General features: G+C 40.7%; 1 protein-coding gene across 2 annotated transcripts in view; it reads left to right on the top strand.

The window, feature by feature from the left end:
• The window catches only part of SLC2A12 (solute carrier family 2 member 12), a 28835-nt gene extending 12608 nt beyond the window's left edge, over nt 1-16227 (top strand). Inside the window, exons 3-5 of one of the 2 annotated variants that reach the window (XM_065733614.1) lie at nt 11914-12036; nt 14106-14238; nt 15043-16227. In XM_065733614.1, the coding sequence (XP_065589686.1) occupies nt 11914-12036; nt 14106-14238; nt 15043-15139 (353 nt within the window). In that variant the 3' untranslated portion in view covers nt 15140-16227. The remainder of the gene's footprint in view (nt 1-11913; nt 12037-14105; nt 14239-15042) is intronic. The other variant, XM_065733622.1, reaches the window with a different exon arrangement.
• The last annotated feature ends 1808 nt before the right edge of the window (nt 16228-18035 follow it).

The raw sequence follows: 18035 nt of genomic DNA on the forward strand, positions 1-18035 counted from the left end.
GATTCTAGTCAAAGAGCTAGTTACTGTTCAAATGTGCACAGCAAACATTTCTAAATGCTGCTGTATTTTTCCATTAGTTCTCATTTATTCTCAAATTACATGAAGTAGATGGATTTTTAATGAATGAAACATACACTAAATGTATTCATTGCCATTTACCAAAGCACTCAGGCAACACACTGATGAGTACTCATAAGTAGAGAGTGAGAGATAAAAGCCATTTTTGCATTATAAAAGAATTCACAGATTAGTGCACATCTGCATCATCACTTTTTTGTTTCCGGGGTGTTCTGTGTTTGTACCACTAACCCTTAGGCAAGATGAAAAGGGAATTTCTGGTGCTCTGTTTTGGATTTATTATGCTTGATGGAATGGGATCTGCTGCTTGTTCACACTCAATTTCACACCATCATAAGGCTGTTTTGTAGGTGCAACAAATGAGTGTTCTGTCGTGCTGCAGAGCAGCACATGCTGTCTCTTCAGGGGTGTTTGCAGAGGCATTTACAGGCAGTTACTAGCAAAGAGATCTTATTTGCCAAGTAGCCTTGTCTGAGTTGACTTTTTCTGCACACTGAAAAGATCATATGAAGATGGAAGATACTTACAGAGACTAGGAGAAATCTCCATCTACATGATGAGTGAGGAACATGAAGGTCTGTCTCTGCACTGCATTCCATTCCATGACTATTTGCAGAGGCTGCTGGCACCACTGGAAATCTGAGCCTCAAAGAAATAGTCTTGCCATACCTTGCACAGGGAGCTGTGAGTGCAAGCAACTGAGATGAGTGCAGTGCGGAGGTAGATCACCAATTTGTCACTGAAGCTAACAGCTAGGTGTGACCCTCAAAATGATTTTAACACAAGGAAAACACTGAGGACTTCTAGTCAGGGCCAGGCCCACATACAACACAGATTAAACTGGAAGAGCTGTAGGAATCAGGAAAGCCAAACTCCTGGAGTAGCAATCTTGCTTTCCAAAACAAAGAAGCAGTGAATGTGGGACTGTTGGAGTTGGATGGAGCACATGCAAGAGAGTTTTCAATCTTAATAATTGTAGAGCACCTCTGGTCCTTCTGAAACAGAAAGTGTCAAGAATCCTTCTGCTTCTCTCACTGACCTAACAAACAATATCCAGGTTTGGGTGTTGGATGGCACTTGTTTACTAAAGATCTGGTCCTCTGTCTTCATCTACTCCTTTTGCATCATCCAGGATCAAAAGCTAAATATCACACATGTGTGGACAACTTGCCTCCACATTTTTTCATATATCCACAGGGATCTTTGAAAGCATACGCCCATGTCTTTTCACTGGGTGGTCTCACCAGTAAGTAGGTGAAAGTATGATTGTAGCACCATGCACGCTAATACAGAAATGCATGCGCCCTGGAGCTAATCCTCTTCATCCTGCAAAATCCAGACAGGTTCCAGCAAGCCCTGGGCTGAGAAGAAAGTAACATTAACTAGGTCTGCACATAAATGGCATCTGTTTCCTAGGCCTAAATTTGTTATGGCACGTGAAAAGTAAAAGTAAAACAGGACTTGGGCAGCATCTCTTATGTGTAACACAGGAGCCCTGCATGCAGTTCAAGAGATGAGGCCCAGTGCTATGCACAGGATTTTTTAATTTTTTTTCTATGGATTGGGTAATGATTTAATTGAGAGACAGGTGTTGGATGCATGTATTTGGATTGGGTGTACAGCACTGGTGTCTTGCTCAAAAGAGCTCTTTCCTCCTCCTCTGCTAGTCCTTGTAACAGTTTCCTGTACAACTGAGAAGTCTTTTAGGCAGTTGGGCAATGAACTTCAGGACAATGAGTTGGTGCAAACTGCATCATCTGTGTGGGAGATGTGAATGCAAATCAATGGAAATATCTATCAGTGAGGCCTGAGAGGCATTTTCTTGAGAAGATCCATCCTCAAAACCATGTAAATGCATAATATCCATAGGTATTTATCTCTCTGTGGAACTGGAAGACAAAATGTTCTATTACTACATATCTGTGAGCTGTGGTAAGATTTGTACAGCACTCCAGAGCCCAGGGCTGAACTTGCAGAGCTTTGATCTTGAGTGCCATCACACAATCCTCTCCTGGGAGACTTCTTGGAGCTACTGGGGTGCCCTGACCCTGAGCATTCAAAACCCAAGTAGCATACACACAATGCTCCCAGAGTAGGCCAGTGCCTACATTTGAAGGAATGTCTTCTGGGTCTCAGGGCTTGGCACAAAGGATAATCCCATACATAGATAGATATAAAATATAGAAGTGTTTTTTACATTTTTTGTAGTGGACAAATAAATGCATAAAGAGGCCAAGGAGGAGATTCAGAGCTTACAATAAAGCCATAAACATGGCTTTTATAGCCTCATCAAAGCTCCTGTAAGTAGGTGCTTGTAGAACTATCAGTACTTTGGTGTTAAGATCTGTTAAAGAGTGGAATAAGTTAAATATGAGATGTGTGGGACCCAGAGTTGGACACCCATCTAATCTTCGAGCAGGGAAAGATGGCAGGCTACCAAGATGCTCTTGGGTTTCTAGTTTTACATTGTTGTAATTCCTCCCATACGAGACACTGCAGTTTCCTGTCCCCTGGTACATGTGCTCCCAAGAGTGAACAGTGACCCCACTTTTCAGCAAGCCCTGTTGAGATGCACTATCTCAATGCAGCTTTCTGTGTGGGGCTCTCAGCCCCATGAGGAACATCAGTGAAGACATGCTCCTGCTGAGGGCAAATCTTAAGAGCAAATTTTTACAGATGAAACCCTAATTTGAGTTGAGAGATGCTGTTCCTAGTTTAAAGCTGGGAAGCTTTGCTGTGTTGAGTGTATCAGAGTTTAATTTATATCAGTTGAATGGATGCTTTAAAACTGAGCTAATAGTTTCCTGAAGGGGAATTTCCAACTTGCTTGGACATTTAATTGATATCTGAGCTGGATTCCAAAGATGATTAGCAGAGGGAAATATTTTCTTCATCTATGGGAAGAACTTTCAGATCCCTGCTCCCTGTCCTCTCTGGAGTAGCCCTCCTTTCCTCAGTGGTTATTGAGGGATTTTAGGGTGGTCAGCTACACTAGACTGTGAAATTACATTCCCATGTGAAACCCACCTGTTTTGTCTACATTTTTTCTGTGAAATGTTGGCGTCATTCAAATGCAAAGTTTTATGCCTGTGCTGGGGACAATAGGGAAGATGGAAGAATCATGAAAGGATTCTCAAGAAAAGTGAAATCTGTGGCAGTAATGAAGGAAATAAGACTCTTTTTCAAACTATCACTATCCTTATTCAATGTTATGTGGTGGTCTTTCTTTATATATTTTATTGGATTAGATGAGACAAAACCCAGACCTAGAGCATGGAAGTCCTGAGAATCATGCTGGAAACAAATTTACACCACTGGACTTTACTTCTGTGATTTTCAGATGAATTGGCTACCGAAGTGAAGACATGATTAATTAGCATGTTGAAATGCAAAACCTTTTCTGTCTTTCTACTAAATGTGTCTCTAAAAAAAACCCAGAACAGCTAGTTTTAACACATGATACTGAACAGCCCAGAGATCTGACCACAGATGTCACGTCTCCTGTCATGTTTATGATCCAGACTGCATAGGGCTGCTTTATTTCTCCATAACAAAATGCTCCTGAACCAAAACTAGGCTACTAAATGCCCCAACAGAAACAAGAAGTCCTTGTAGGAAATAGAGCCATCACAAAGTAAATGCTATCTCTCAGTGGATTTAGTCAGTTACCCCTATGTTTTGGAAGCCATATGGCCTTGCACTTGGAAAACAAACTGATGAAAGACAGGGGTGCCTAGAATTCACATCAGTATCTTTGTAAGAGTAGTATTTCAGCCTTCTACAAAACATGTAGCTATTGTATTAATTTATAGTGCACATAAATTTGACGTTAACAGGCATTCGTGCTCAGCATTGCCTCGCATCATATTTGTTTGCAGTGCTTTATTTTTGAGCTTCTGCATTTTGCACAGCATCTGTGGCTCAGCCTTACGCTTCACAGAAGTGACAGCATTGGTTTCATATTGTTTTGTCATTAGTTCTGGAAAAGGAGATAGCAGTGGCTATTAGATCAAGTGCTCAAAAATAAGCAGATGCTTAAATGCTTTCTTGGATTTGAACCAGAATAATAAACCTGGGAAATGGCAATGTTTCACTGTGAATCAGTATGGAAAGTCTTATTTTACTTAGTTAAAAATGGTCTCAGATTCTTTATTTTAAGACAAAATTCCTAGCACTCTGCATTTGTACTGAATCGTAGTTTAATGCATGCATACATGTGGTTTGAATATGAAACCTCTAGAATTCATCTGGTTAATTATTCTTGTGTTATTCAAACACAACTTTGTGTGGCCTTTATTTCACACTGTTTTCACCAAGCTGCAGCAGTAAGACAGGCATGCCAAAATGAAAAATAAAGGAAGAATTGTGAATTACCTACTCACCTTATTGCCCTTCCCTGGATGAGCTTCATCTGCTTCTTGTTAACATGTCACTTCATTGAAAAATCAGTTTGTGTCTTCATTATATGATTAATAGAAGTTCACAAGAAAGTTTTGGATAGCTCAATGTTGAATTAACAAACTTCAAATTGCAAGGTTGAGGGTTCTTTAAAGTACCATCCAAATAGGTTAGTTTTATATAACTTAATGGGATCTACAATTTTGGGAGGCCTTTCACATTTAATGTGAAAAATGTCATTAGGCAAGGATGTTTTTGCAGTACTGAGGCATGGCAAAGACAGCAAGAGCTCCTCCTTAGCAATTTTAGAGCTCCATTTTTCAAGGAGCAGAGCAATCTTGTTTAACCATGACACTGAAATTTGGCTGTACATCGAGGTGCACAATTGAAACCTGGAAGTAATTTTCACTGGTGTTCATAGACTTTGTTCTGTTCATAAGTGTACTTTCAAGAAGGTGAGGGAATGTCTTTTAGAAGATCAGAGCAAGAGCTTTACATTCTGAAAGACAGAATTTTCAGAATGGGTGACAACACTACACCCCAGCATGGCATATTCTTATGCCTCCTCAGTGACGGTGCTTCCATTTGCACTTGCGAAGCGCAAAATCTGGCCTTAAGAGAATTGTCTAGAAAAGATAGGTGGCTACATATCTTATCATATGTTCCAGTGAGATCTGTGGCATAGTTCATAAGGGTATATGTCAAGCTTTGTAATATCCAGTCTCCATGGGGAGAGGGGGCTGAGAGGAATTTTTCAGAAGCAACCTGATCCTGGGCAAGATTTGTGAAAAGACTAGAACTGTAAGAAGGATTTTGAATGTGAAGACAACATTTTATTTCACTTGTAGAGACCATCAAACTAAAGCATGCATTATAAAGTATGAAAAATTACATACCAAAAAAGTAAAAATGGCAACCACATAACCTACAGGCAGTGCTGAGGAAGGTGGAGACTAGCAGATGAAGTGCAGAGGATGGCCTGGTGGGTAAGGCACTGCATGGAGTTAGGGGATGTTTTATCTCTTAGGCATCTGTGTTCCTGAATTTCTGGGAGGAAATCATGGAAAATTTCCTGAGAAGGAAGGGGAGCACAAGAAGTCATCTAGTTTTTGTTTTCTTTGAAAATCTTCTCTTATGAGTGAAGGAGCACTGAAAGGTGTCTTGTGTGATGGGTGAACCCAAAGTCTTAAAAATTCCTCCTTGTTGCCTCCCTCTGCCCCAAAGGAAAGCAAAGCATGAGCAGCAGTGAATGGTAAGGGACTGAAAAAATGGACCACTGTGGCCCTCTCAGTAAACGAGTCTCTGTTTTAGAACACTTCTTACCCCTGCCAATGAGAGCTTTCTGAATTGTGTACACAAATATCTGTTTTACAAGAACAAAACCATAAATTTCCCCATCAATAGTTATGTACCAACAACACTTCTCTGTTGCACACCTCCCAAGGCCCAATATAGGTTTTTGGATACTAGAAGAACAAGTTCATTTACCCCACCCAGTTGGGTAATTTCTCCCCTCCATACTTTTCTGAAGTGAGATATGTGAAAATATGAACCAATCCATGCACAATTTCCTTGTGGATTAGGGCCTCTGGCTTCTACAGTCATTCCTCTGAAAATGCCTTAGAGGATTATCCTGGATTCAATATTCTGAACAAACAAACACCTACAAACAGGAATACACATTTCAGTTTTTAATTAAAAGGCCATTTTGAATGACTGTATGTGATTCATTATAATCAAGGATGTTATCTCTTGAAAGACTGTTTTCATGTTTTTCTCTCTTTTTTTTTCTTTCTGCTTGCTCTTCAAGCTATTCTGACTTGATGGGTAAGTATGAGTGCACAACAGAGGATGAGAGACAGAGATGCTGGATGTGAAATCCATTTGCTAACAGAATTGTCATCTAATATACCATCTTAAAGCTTCTTCTATTAGAGGACTTGAAAAGAGATGTAGATAATGATATGCCTGTCTACACTAAATCTACGATGTAGCCTTCTGATGCACTGTTACTGAGCAAGATGGGCCCCAAATCACATTAACTGAGACAGTTCTTTCACTCTTATATCCTCTTGACTAGTAATCATTTGGGTACAAATCATTGATATAAGAAAACTCTTCTTGTTTTTGACATCTTTGAAACTGCAAGCAGATGGAAGGTATCACTGAAAATAGACCTAAGAAAATACTGAACTGCTTCACGAAACAGGAAAACTCATGCCGAGCAATATGTACTTTTTGAAGTGCACAGAGATTAAAATTGCAATAGTAAAATAAAAATATGTGTTGAAATGCAAGTTTAAGTGCAGGATCACAATGGTGATAAACAGTTTAGGGGAGAAAGACACTACGAAAAAATCAGAGGTGATGCACATCTTGCATCCCTCCTCAAATAGTCCAGGCAGTAGGAGATGAACCAGTGTACTGGTCTTATGGTCCCTTCCCCAAAACCTTCCTACAGTTTGAACATGAACTAGAAGAGGCAAGAGTGAAAGGTGAATTCCCTCAAACACTGTGAAAACTGTTTGGGCTGTATATTAGTGATGTGAATATTTTGAACTGTGGACCATTATTTTTATGTACTCTACTACAGCCTGAGAGATAAAGTCCCACTTGTATTAACATACGATACTTGAGTCAACCTGAAGGGTTAACCGTTAGAAATAGAAATGTACTATACCAGAAGAAACGATAAAGAATCTAAGCTCTGTCACACCATGCCAGCTGCTTTTGTATCAACAGAAGTGTTAGGCCTCTTGCAACCAGCGGTTATAAAATTGCTTGGAGAGAAGCAATAGTTGAACTTTCCAACACCTCAAAGGCCGTGGAATGAGGCACATGTCATCTTTAGCAGCAGAGGTGGGATCCAGCCAGAGTCATGAGATCAGCTGAGGCTTCTCCTGGCTCCCTAGTTCCACAGTAGTAGAAGCATTCAGCTCCTTTCCATGTGCACACAGAGACTGATGGCTGCTCACCCACTCTCTGAAAGGAATACAGCCTTGTGTTTACTCCATATTTGCCAGCTATTAATTTTGAGCAGCCACTTCAGTCTCACGTTATGGGGCAGTGCCACAGAGACAAATAGCTTTCATTAAATGGATGCAATGTCCATCTGCTTTGGTCTCAGGCAAAAAAAAAAAAAAAAAAAAAAAAAAGAACAAACGTGGGCAGAATTTCAGTCCAGAAACCAGGTATGTGAAAATCTCAGGGAGGGTCATGAGCCTGGAAAAACAAGTAGTCTTGGTGAAGCCATGTCATTTGAATTCCTTCTTCTTATGGCAGATCCACAGTTGCTTGCTTGCATTCTTGCTTAATTTTGTTAATTTGTTACATATTCTTGGAGAGTCTGCCTGCCTTGCTGGTGGGATAATCCTGTCCTCCTCTTCCCTTTCCTTGAACCTCTGGTTTCTGCGCTCTTTCCAGAGCCTTATGTACTTCTGCTTACCTCCCTCCTAAGCTGTACTCAATCTCTTTTCAGAGTTTGTACCTCATCAACTTGAATTCTTTCAACAATTCCAACAGCTGCTTCTACATTTCACCACATAGAACTTGATGTCACACAATACAGGTAGAGGAAAGGAAAAAAAAAGCTAAGCAGCAAATGAATAACAATGGATCTAATATTTCATTAATGTGAACTGCTGAGCAGTTTCCAATTTGCTTCTGCCTCCTGGCAGGAATAAGGTCAAAACAAGGACATTTTTCGTTCATGTACCATGAATGTTGAGTACACACAACCTCACAGCATTGCTTAGATGTCCTTAGACATTTCTGCTTCTCTGATGTAAGTCTGAGGTTTTTTTTATTAATACTGTTTTTTACATAGGTAGAATAAGGGAGAAAAGGCACCTCTTTACTTACAGCCCTAATGAAAAGCTCATTATATTGTCTACACTGGTTCAAATAAAGGGGTCCTCAATCCATTATGCATTTCCAGCTACAGCCAGTAGCAGGTGCTGAGGGAACATACATTAAGAGAAGGCACATGCAACATGCACAGCAAGTCCTGGCTAGTTTTGAGGATTCGAGAATGATGCTGGGGATTTGTTTCTACTGTTGTTAGATAGTCCTGACGGATCCTTTTCCATATGTATAGAGAAAAATTGTTTTAATATCCAGCATTTCGTCATCTTAACTCAGTAATATTTTTCACATCCTGTGCAAGTCAGCTCTGTAGATAAAATAAGCATCGCCTGGAGAAACATACTCCTGTCTCCCTTAATAGCTGTCCCTGTCAACTTCACTCAGCTTTTCCTGGTTTGTGACTTCTAAAAAGCAATGTAAACCTCTCTCCTGTCCGCATTCATAATGTTATAAGCTTCAGGTCTATTGCCCTCCACTGTACCTTTTCTAAGCTGGAGTCCTCATCTGCCTAATTGCCCTGTTCAGGGCTAATTTCACAACTTTCTATGTGGCACATAATAGCTCTGAGCTGAACAAACCTGCACATAGCACGTCCAAATCAGGGGCACAACATGTGTGGGAGACACTACTGTATTTCTAACACCTCTCTTCACTCAGTCGCTTTACTGTGCTATTTATTTTAATTTTATTTTGTTGTATCTATATTTTAAACATCTAATCAGGTAACAAACATTCTCCATACCACCACTAAAGCATTCACTGCAATTGCCCTGCTAATTTGTTTTCCTTACAAAAGTCATACTTATTCTAATATTTTTCTCCTTTTGAGACAAAATATTATGATAAGCTCCTTTCATTTCTACAGTAATTTTGATTTTGAAATGTTACAGCCAATAAAACAGAGCATCTTTGACACAGTTACACCTTGAGCAACTGCTCAGGTTTAAAGCATGATACATTTTTATTCTCTCATTAATTATCAGGCATATCACTAAAAGAAACCATAATCTATGCCAGATAAAATGTAGGCCTGTCAAAGTACCCCATCTTGCACTTTATACAGTCTGAATGGGAGTAGCTGAAATCTCCCATCACCATCGTCATTATTATTGTGATTCCTTTACAGTCTCTCATCCTTTGTACAGAGATGGATCCTTTGTACAGAGATTGCCATCTATTCCACCAATAGCAGCTGGGATTGTCGAAGCAGTCACTGAAAACTGTTGTGTGTGTGCAGTATGATTCCTACTGTGATGTCTTTCTACAGTAATGTTGGACTCCCTAGCAGAGAGAGAAGAGTATTGAAGATTGTGAGGGGGTGGGGGTGTGGGGGGGCATTATTTGGACCCTGGTTTCAAGCAAGTGCTGTTTTCCCCTGTGCACTGCAGCTCAGTGGAGGCACAGCAGCCAGTTCTGTGTGGAGACTATGGGAGTGCACAGGTTATATTTCTGCAGGGCTGTGTGCACAAGGTAGCAGCAGCCATTGTGAAGGAAGCAGAGCCTAGATCCTGGTTCCCTGGGAGAAAGCCACATCCCTCTGTACCTACAGCATCTGCTGCTTTTTGGCAGCAGTACAAATAGTAAAAACAGTCCCAGAGAGGTGCTAAAAGCAAAGAATTGATCGTTATCGCTGCCTCAGTTGGGGAAGGGGATAAACAGAATGTAATAAGTGTCAGATTTCTACAATTGCTATTTCTCTTGGGGAAATTAACTTCTTCATGCCTAGCCAGCTAAGCAGAAGTCAGAGGCATGTCAGAGGAAGCAGCTACCATTAGCAGACATGAAGAACAGATTTGCTGTGACTACTGGTTGAAATAATAATGGCTAAGCACTACTCTAGCTAGTGCAAATGCTCATGAATTTTGGTTTCTTAACAGGAAAACACAGTGTTTTAGCCCCATAGATGTTTCACATTAAGACAGAAAGGGCCAGCCTATCCTTGCAAAAATGCATGGCATTGGAGCTGCAGAAACATCACAGTTTCAGCTGTGGTACATGCAGCCCCTCATGCCCACCCAGCTCAGGGCTTGCTCCATTAGCAGAAATGAAACAATGTCCATCTTCTTCAGGGCCTCTTCAAGCAGGCACTGCCAAGTGCTTGAATGAAAGAAAGCCCTTGAATGAGCAAAAATAGAGGAAAATACTCAGAGAAAAAGTTTATTCCTAACCCTGACATCTAGAGGTTGTCTTGTCCCCTGCAGAAAACAAATCTGAATTCTTTCAGAGTCTATTTTAACCCTGCACTATGAATATTCTCTTTGCCAGTCTTGATGTATAATCATTTCTCCAGCATTGCTCAGCTTCTGGCTGTAAGGATTCCCTGTGGTAATGAAGCCCACAGGCTGGATACCTACTGCTAGAAACAGTGTATTTGCATCCCAATTGCTCTCTGTATTGCTCTGGGGCTGGCACTTCCTACAGTGACATGCTGTACCGCTGTGGCTAACAATCTGTGCTTCAGCAGCCCTGATGCTGAAGAGGGGGCAGAACACAGCAACAAGGTTCTCATGCACTGCTAAGGCTTGGCTTTGCTCAGGAGCCAGGCAAGCTGGCCTGACAGTGAAGAATACCTGCTTCAGATGCAAGGTTTCTTTTCACTTGCTCCCCCCCCCCCCCTCCATTATTTGTAGAAACTACACAAACTTTAGATTAAGCCATTTATTTAGATGAAAGTTTGCTTCCTCAGCAGAACATATTGAATTTGCTGTGATCTAAGTCAGCAAAATAGAAGTCTCTCTACAGCTTTCACTGTATGATGCTCTTGTGTCTCTGTAACAGTATCAGGCTCTTATACATTGCAGTCTTGATTCCTGTTCCTACTCCTGGGCTATCATCACCACTGTGCCAGGTGTATCTCAGCATGGGAGGAAAGCTCGCTGTAATTCTCCGTAAAACTAACTAAATAAATAAATCTGGGTCAGCTCCAAAAACTGTTACTGAATTTGAATCTGTAGTAGAAAGAGATCTAAATTTGAGACTGCTGGAATCTGCTCTGCTGAGTCAAGGCCCAGGTTTCTTTGTCTTTCAGTTTGTCCTTCATAGTCTTTTCCACAGCATTTTTCCTTTCATACCTTCAGCACTTCAGTCTCATAGGAATCCTGCAAACATCCAAAGGGCCAGCACAGTGTAATACAAGCCCAAAAATCAGGACATCTGCCTTCATTTATCTCTCAGTGAACTCACTGATTCATGGCAGAGAACTGGAACAGCAGACCTCCCTCAGCAAGATGGGCTGATTTATAAGGAGGCAGAAACACCCAGTACTGCTCTGAGGCCCAGGATTACTTTGGTTTGCTGCCCCAGCTGTATCAGCATTATGTCACCGAGTTGTTTATAGAGCTCCGTTTCATTAACAGATGTGCTGTCAGAGCTCACCTCCAGCTTTTCCTATTTCCCAGGTGATGGCTGGAAGGTGACAAAGTTCCCACTGCTGGCACTGCTCAGGGTGGGCCCTCAAGGGGCTGGGCCCATGCACACATAACATCCCCATTCAGGTGGCTCCAACTGAAGCCACCTGAAGTTACAGCAAGTCATCATTTCAAACATGTTTTACATTGTTTTATTCCATTTCAGTGTCCTGGCTGGTCCTGAGTGAAATTTTCCCTGGTGGGATCAGGGGACGGGCCATGGCTTTGACATCTAGCATGAACTGGGGTATAAACCTCCTCATCTCCTTGACGTTTTTGACTGTCACTGGTAAGATTTCTCTGTGTCCTCCTGAGCTGATATTCTTCTCATGGGGATGTAAAAAACCTCTCCTATGCAAACAATGCTGCTGAAATTGCACCCACTGTGTCCCAGGAGCCAAACTCAGGAACTCACTTGGGTGATCTATGTTGATGTCACTTTAGTTTCCTTCATACCTTTCTGAATCTGCCTGTTGCAATTCTGAGTCTCCCATGGACCACTTCAAAAAAGCCATTTCTAAAGTAAGATGAAAATAGCTGACGTTTAGGATTTAGTCCTGCTCCTTCTGAAGCCACTGAAACTTTTGTTCTATATTAGATCACACCTTTTTGGGAAAAACATAGCTTTCCTCAGGAAAGAAAAAAAAAAAGACCATTCTAAGACCATTCCATAGAAATCAGTCTTTCTTTTTGCAGGATTATCCTGTCTTTGAGCAAATTTCATTTAGGAAAAAAAAAAAGTGTATTTGGAAGGTAAAAGTGTTTCATGTTTTAATACAGGAAAGTAGACTATCAGTACAGTATATAATCAAGAGAAAAGCTTAAATGCCAGCTTTGAAATTCATTGATTGGCAAATATTTTTCCTAATTTTATTTCATAGGATGTTTTGCAAATTTTGGTTTACAGTCTTTCTCTGAAGAAAATGTGTACTGAAAGTCAAACTATACAAGAGAACTGAGATTCCAAATTAACTTTAACTCTACATTACTCAGCAACAGATGAAGAGACAGGCAAGCAACTGTTATCAGACCCACAAAAAGTTGAGGTGATTTCATCCTGTTATATATATATTTAAACTGAATATTTAAATTGAGTGTGATCTCTATGACCAAAATGAGTTTTACAATGGCATTTTCTGAGAGAGAGAGAGGGAGAGAGAATTCTTTTTTGATCAAAATGAGGACAAAATATACCAGCTTAAATGTACTGTTTCTACACTAGCACATTAGCTCCTTCAGAAGCAATTTTTCCAGTTGTCTACACTTCTGACACTTTGGTTTCCATCACAGAGCAGTCCCGAACTGCTTTTTGACAAAACCAGATGGGAAAATGTACTATAGATGGAAATCAAACAGTGCACATCTCGGATTCTGGTTGACCTGGAAGTACTCTCCTGTCATGCAGCATTGCTTGTTAATATACACCTATCCATTGCTCTGGGCTCAGTTACAGAGAATGCCGATCTACAGTAACTCAACTGTTTTAGCAGATATGATCTGGATTTCTCAAAGTGTAACTATAATCAATTACAAATTTCTAGTCTGAGGTGGAAAGGCGGAATTGGAAAATCTATCTTCAGACAAATTTATGTGGAGGTCACTATGGCCAACAAGTATCTGATGTGTAAGATAGCAGTGGGAACAGAAGTTTCAGCTGCAATTTTTAGCTCAACTGACAAATGTCTCAACATTCTGGTTTAGTTTTAGCAGGAAAGTACACTAAGGGCCTGCCTATACAGCAGCTTGTATGTGAGCTTTCCAAGAACATAACAGCAGTTGCAGAGTCCATCCCTTCAGTGTGAGGACCTATCTGCCCCCTTGAGCTCAGAAAAAATGTCAACAACCCTGAGCTCTTGGCTGGCCCCATTAGGAATTAGCTCTTTGGTCTTTTTTTGATGCAGAACTCACAGCTTACAGCAGAAATACTTGGAACTGACAGCCTGGTGGGATTAACTGAGTCAACTGCCACAGTGTGAAAAATGCTCTTATTACTCCATGAAAGAATTTGCAATAAAAACAGACATGGGTGGAATTTCAAGGCACTTGTGACCCCCAGTGCCCTACCATGAAACAGCAACAGTAGTTGCTCGCTGTTTCTATCCAAAGTGACAGCAAACAAAATAAATCAATGGGTTTATGCTAAATGGGTCAATATGGGCTCCTTAGGTTTTTTTTCATGAAGACTGAAATAGCAAAAACATTTCAAATTATAGTCTGGCACAAATGATAGGGCCAAGAATAACAGCCTAACTGCTTTCTAACTTCTGTGTGTTTGGGGCTGTATTCTATAGAAACATGGCAGCAGAAAAAGAAATATTTGAAAATTAAGGAGTTCTTTTCTCTGTTCTCCCTCTACAGAGCTTATTGGCTTGTCCTGGGTGTGTTTCATTTACACAGTAATGAGCCTAGCATCCCTGGCTTTTGTTATTGTGTTTATACCAGAGACGAAAGGATGCTCGTTGGAGCAAATATCCATGGAACTGGCTAAAGAGTAAGTACAAAGAATGACTGCATCCCCATGATGCATGAGAGACAAAGCTTTTTGTTGCTGTGTACTAACAAAAAGGGAATCCAAGCTGATATTTTTTGGAACAGTCATTTTTTTTTTCAAAGCTTGAGTTTGCACGTGCTAATCTCTCTGGCAAAGCAAACACTTTATTGTTGCTGGAGGACTGGCCCAGAAGGGATGGTGGCTTCCAGCAGCACTAATGACTGCCAGACTCCCCAGCACAGTTGCTGAGTGGTCTTTCAAGAAGGAAGGAGCCCTGCTCTCCCATTTGAGCTATGTGCCTTGGCTTGCAGACAGGAAAAGGGAAGGAGAATGATCCCATCTCCAGTACTTCAAGCCTCCATGTGAGTTTTGATAGCTTTTTTTGATGGGGAATTTTGTGTGTGTTTACTAAGTCTGTTGGCTTTCTGGACTCAATTTTTATTATCAGTGTGATGTTGATAATCCCCCCATCCTTTTTATTTATTTTTAGCTATTGAATATATATATATATGTGTGTGTGTGTGTGTATGTATATTTATAAATATATAACAAAGCAGACTCTCCTAATGTGTCCAAAGAGGATGTGTACTTTGTGTAGCTGCTATTTTTACCAGCCCAAAATCAAAAGGCAGCATGGCTTCCACACTCTTCTGGTGGAGGCCTGGGATCTGGGCCTTGCAAGGCCTTTGAGGATGGTGGGGGCAGCCCTCCTGTGCAACATGTCCTACTGATATAGTAGGACTCAATAGCAATTATTTATTTATTTATTTATTTATCTATTTGTTTATTTATCTTATTCTCCAGCAAATACATGAAGACTCCCTTGTGCTGGATGAGCCAGCGCAGGGAGAAGCTGGTGCCGGTGGAACTTCCCAACATGGAGAAAGAACAGTTCTACTAGAGCTAGGGCAACCAACGCACCCTTTGCCAAAAGACTGACTCTGGAAAAAAATAACACTAACACTACGATGGGACACATGGTATCTTTGTCATACACAAGATATTCTCTCTTATTTTTTAGTAGATCTTCTTTCAGTGGTAGTTTATGGCCAACATTAAAGATTGCTGTAGTCTGTAACTCATAGAACACTAGGCTCCATCTGTTTCAAACCAGAATCCCTCACCTCCCTTAGGTTACTCTGACACACAGAAGGTGCATGGAAGCCAGAATGCTGTGTACAGTCCTGTTATCTATACTCAGCAAGAGCTCAGAGCTGCGAAAAGTTACTGGAGTGCCAAGAAGAAGGAAGAATCTGTCTCACAGGAGGAGACTGACAAAGACAGGTCAGGCTGCCCAACACAGGGCACGCTGGACTTCAGAGTGGCACAAAGGGATTTCTGAAACAGTCATTGCTGCAAAACAAATTTTTGTCACTCCAGCTCTTGGTTATTGCTTACCACATGTATCCTAAATTACTGAACCAGCCTGATAAAGGGTTAGCTATATGGCTCCCATAAAATAACTTTAGCCTATTTTTCCCTAAAAGGTTAATGAACTGTGGTGAAATGATGAGTAGGTTAATACTTATTAGCAAATAAGTAAATGGCCCAAGAACCTGCAAAGACTTTAAAAGCATGCTGATTGTCTTGGCAGCCACACAGTGGCATTTCTCTCAGCATTTAATAGAGGAAGTAAGACTGACATGGTCAGCTGGCATACTGATACTACTTTGGACTACGCAACTGATCCCACTTTATTTGCAGTCTCATAGCATTAAAGCCATCTGACCACATTCTGCACTAAAGGAACTTACTGGTCAATGTAAAGTTCTACTCCTGGACAGAATGAATCAGTTCTGATCAGATTCTGAGGCTGTCACACATTTACACACTGACTTTGTAATTTTGGAGGAAAACATCTGTTAGCACAATTAGTACATGTTCAAAACCCAAAAAGAAACTATTGATGCCAAGGTCATGATTTACCAGATGTCACTGGAAATTTAGCTAACCTCGGGACTTTAGTTATCTACTTAGCCGAAACTATGCCACAACTTTCTTACATTGTAAGCTTTTTAGGAACTAGTGTCAAAATTTTGTTGGACTTCTTGTCCTAAGGTCAGGCAAGTTGTCATCACAACACAGAATTTTTAACTATGCAGATCCTTTGTCATCTAAAACAACCAAAACTCCTGAAGAAGCTCTTCCACCAAACTTCTAGGTGGTTGGTGAGTTGGTTGGCTTATGGCTGCCTTATTTCTGACGTGCTGATCCAAGAGCCATCAGTGCTCACAGCAACATCATGAGTGTCACAAGACTCATCTACTTTGGGAATACTTTAGGAATGCATAAAATAGTGCACATAAGGCTCAGGAAGATACAGATTAGGGAACACATAATATATCAAAGATTAGGTAAAATCTTCTGATAAAGGTATATGTAAGCACTATTGACTAAGTCCATAAGAAGCAAGAAGAGAACAAGCATAAACAGGCTACACAAAAAGTGGGGCCATGCACCTAAGCTTCAGGTGACTCAGAGTGAAGACCCCTCCAGAAGGAGTAAGCTCAAGGGCCTCAGGTACCCACTGCTGAAAGGACTAACCAAGCTGGGGATAATGTGCAGGATTCCCATCCCAAGTTCAAATCCCACTCTGGACCTGATGTACATCCAGCTTTCCCATAGACATGGAAAACTTGGTTTCCTTTACGTTGAATTTTCCAATAAAAAATGAAGACCTGCCTAGAATTTTGTCTGAGCACTACAGTTCCAATAAATGTTAAGTGGTTAGAAGAGGCCTCTTTGCCACAGCATGGAAGAGATCCCCCCAGCAAGCAGTGTCCTTGCATTTTCCCAGCTGCACCAGTAACAGTTTACTCAACACTGCAGCAGTGACAAAGGTAAGTGCATTCCTGTAATTGCTACAAGTAGTCATGAAAAGGGTGAAAAATGTGTGAAAGCACAGTCAGAGAATAGCAATGCAAGGATAGCTAGGTTGGAGCCATGGATGGGGAGGGTACACAGAAACACAGGAGAGCTTTTGCAATGCAAGTGGAGTGGAAGCCAGAAATGAACAATGGAAGTAGAGGGAAAGGGGCAGCAAAGTTTTTAATTGTAGGTGAGTATTCACCGAAGGCTGAATTTTTACTTGAATATTTCACACATACCTCAAAGCTCTGTCTGATTCAAGAACCAGAAAGTAGCCAAAACATACAAGATTTTTTTTTAATGCTAGGTTCAGCATCCTGAGTCAGTCTTTACTTGTTTCTTTAGATCTAAATGAAGAATAGTTTTGACAAATGTCAGTGCCTTATTACTGGAGAAAAACAACAACAAAACATTCTATTATCAAACTGGAAAAGATACTAAAATATTGGTCAAACTGATGATGCCATGTAGTGTCTAATGAGTGTGTGCAAAGCCTACTAAGCACTAGTAAAAAGCAAAAGATCCAGAAAACATTTCCAAGCACTTGCAAAGAGCTACTGCAGGTTGGGCCTGCTAATACTGTAATGCTTTTTTTTTTTACATCAACGCTGGCATTTTTTTAAATTATTATTATTAAAATCTAGGAGTTACACTATCTGTTCTAAACTCTCGGGAAGTCTTGTCACAAAAACACTGGGTCCACCATTTTTTTTAATTCTGAGAGCTGTTCAGCACTGATGTCTACTGAAACCTCTCCACCTGCTGGTGATTGCATTTCATTCACATGCATAGCACTGAACCAGCTTCACAAGACATCTTCAGCTGACTCTGGGTAGTCTTTCAAATATGCTGCAAGTTTATCACAGTCATTCCTATACTAACAAATGTCTTAGATTAAGGAATAAGATATACTTTCAGTGGCAGCACAG

Source organism: Cyrtonyx montezumae, unplaced genomic scaffold (assembly GCF_038088225.1).
Source record: "Cyrtonyx montezumae isolate F1298 unplaced genomic scaffold, pur_monq_1.0 scaffold_0, whole genome shotgun sequence".
In the NCBI taxonomy this organism is placed as follows: domain Eukaryota; kingdom Metazoa; phylum Chordata; class Aves; order Galliformes; family Odontophoridae; genus Cyrtonyx; species Cyrtonyx montezumae.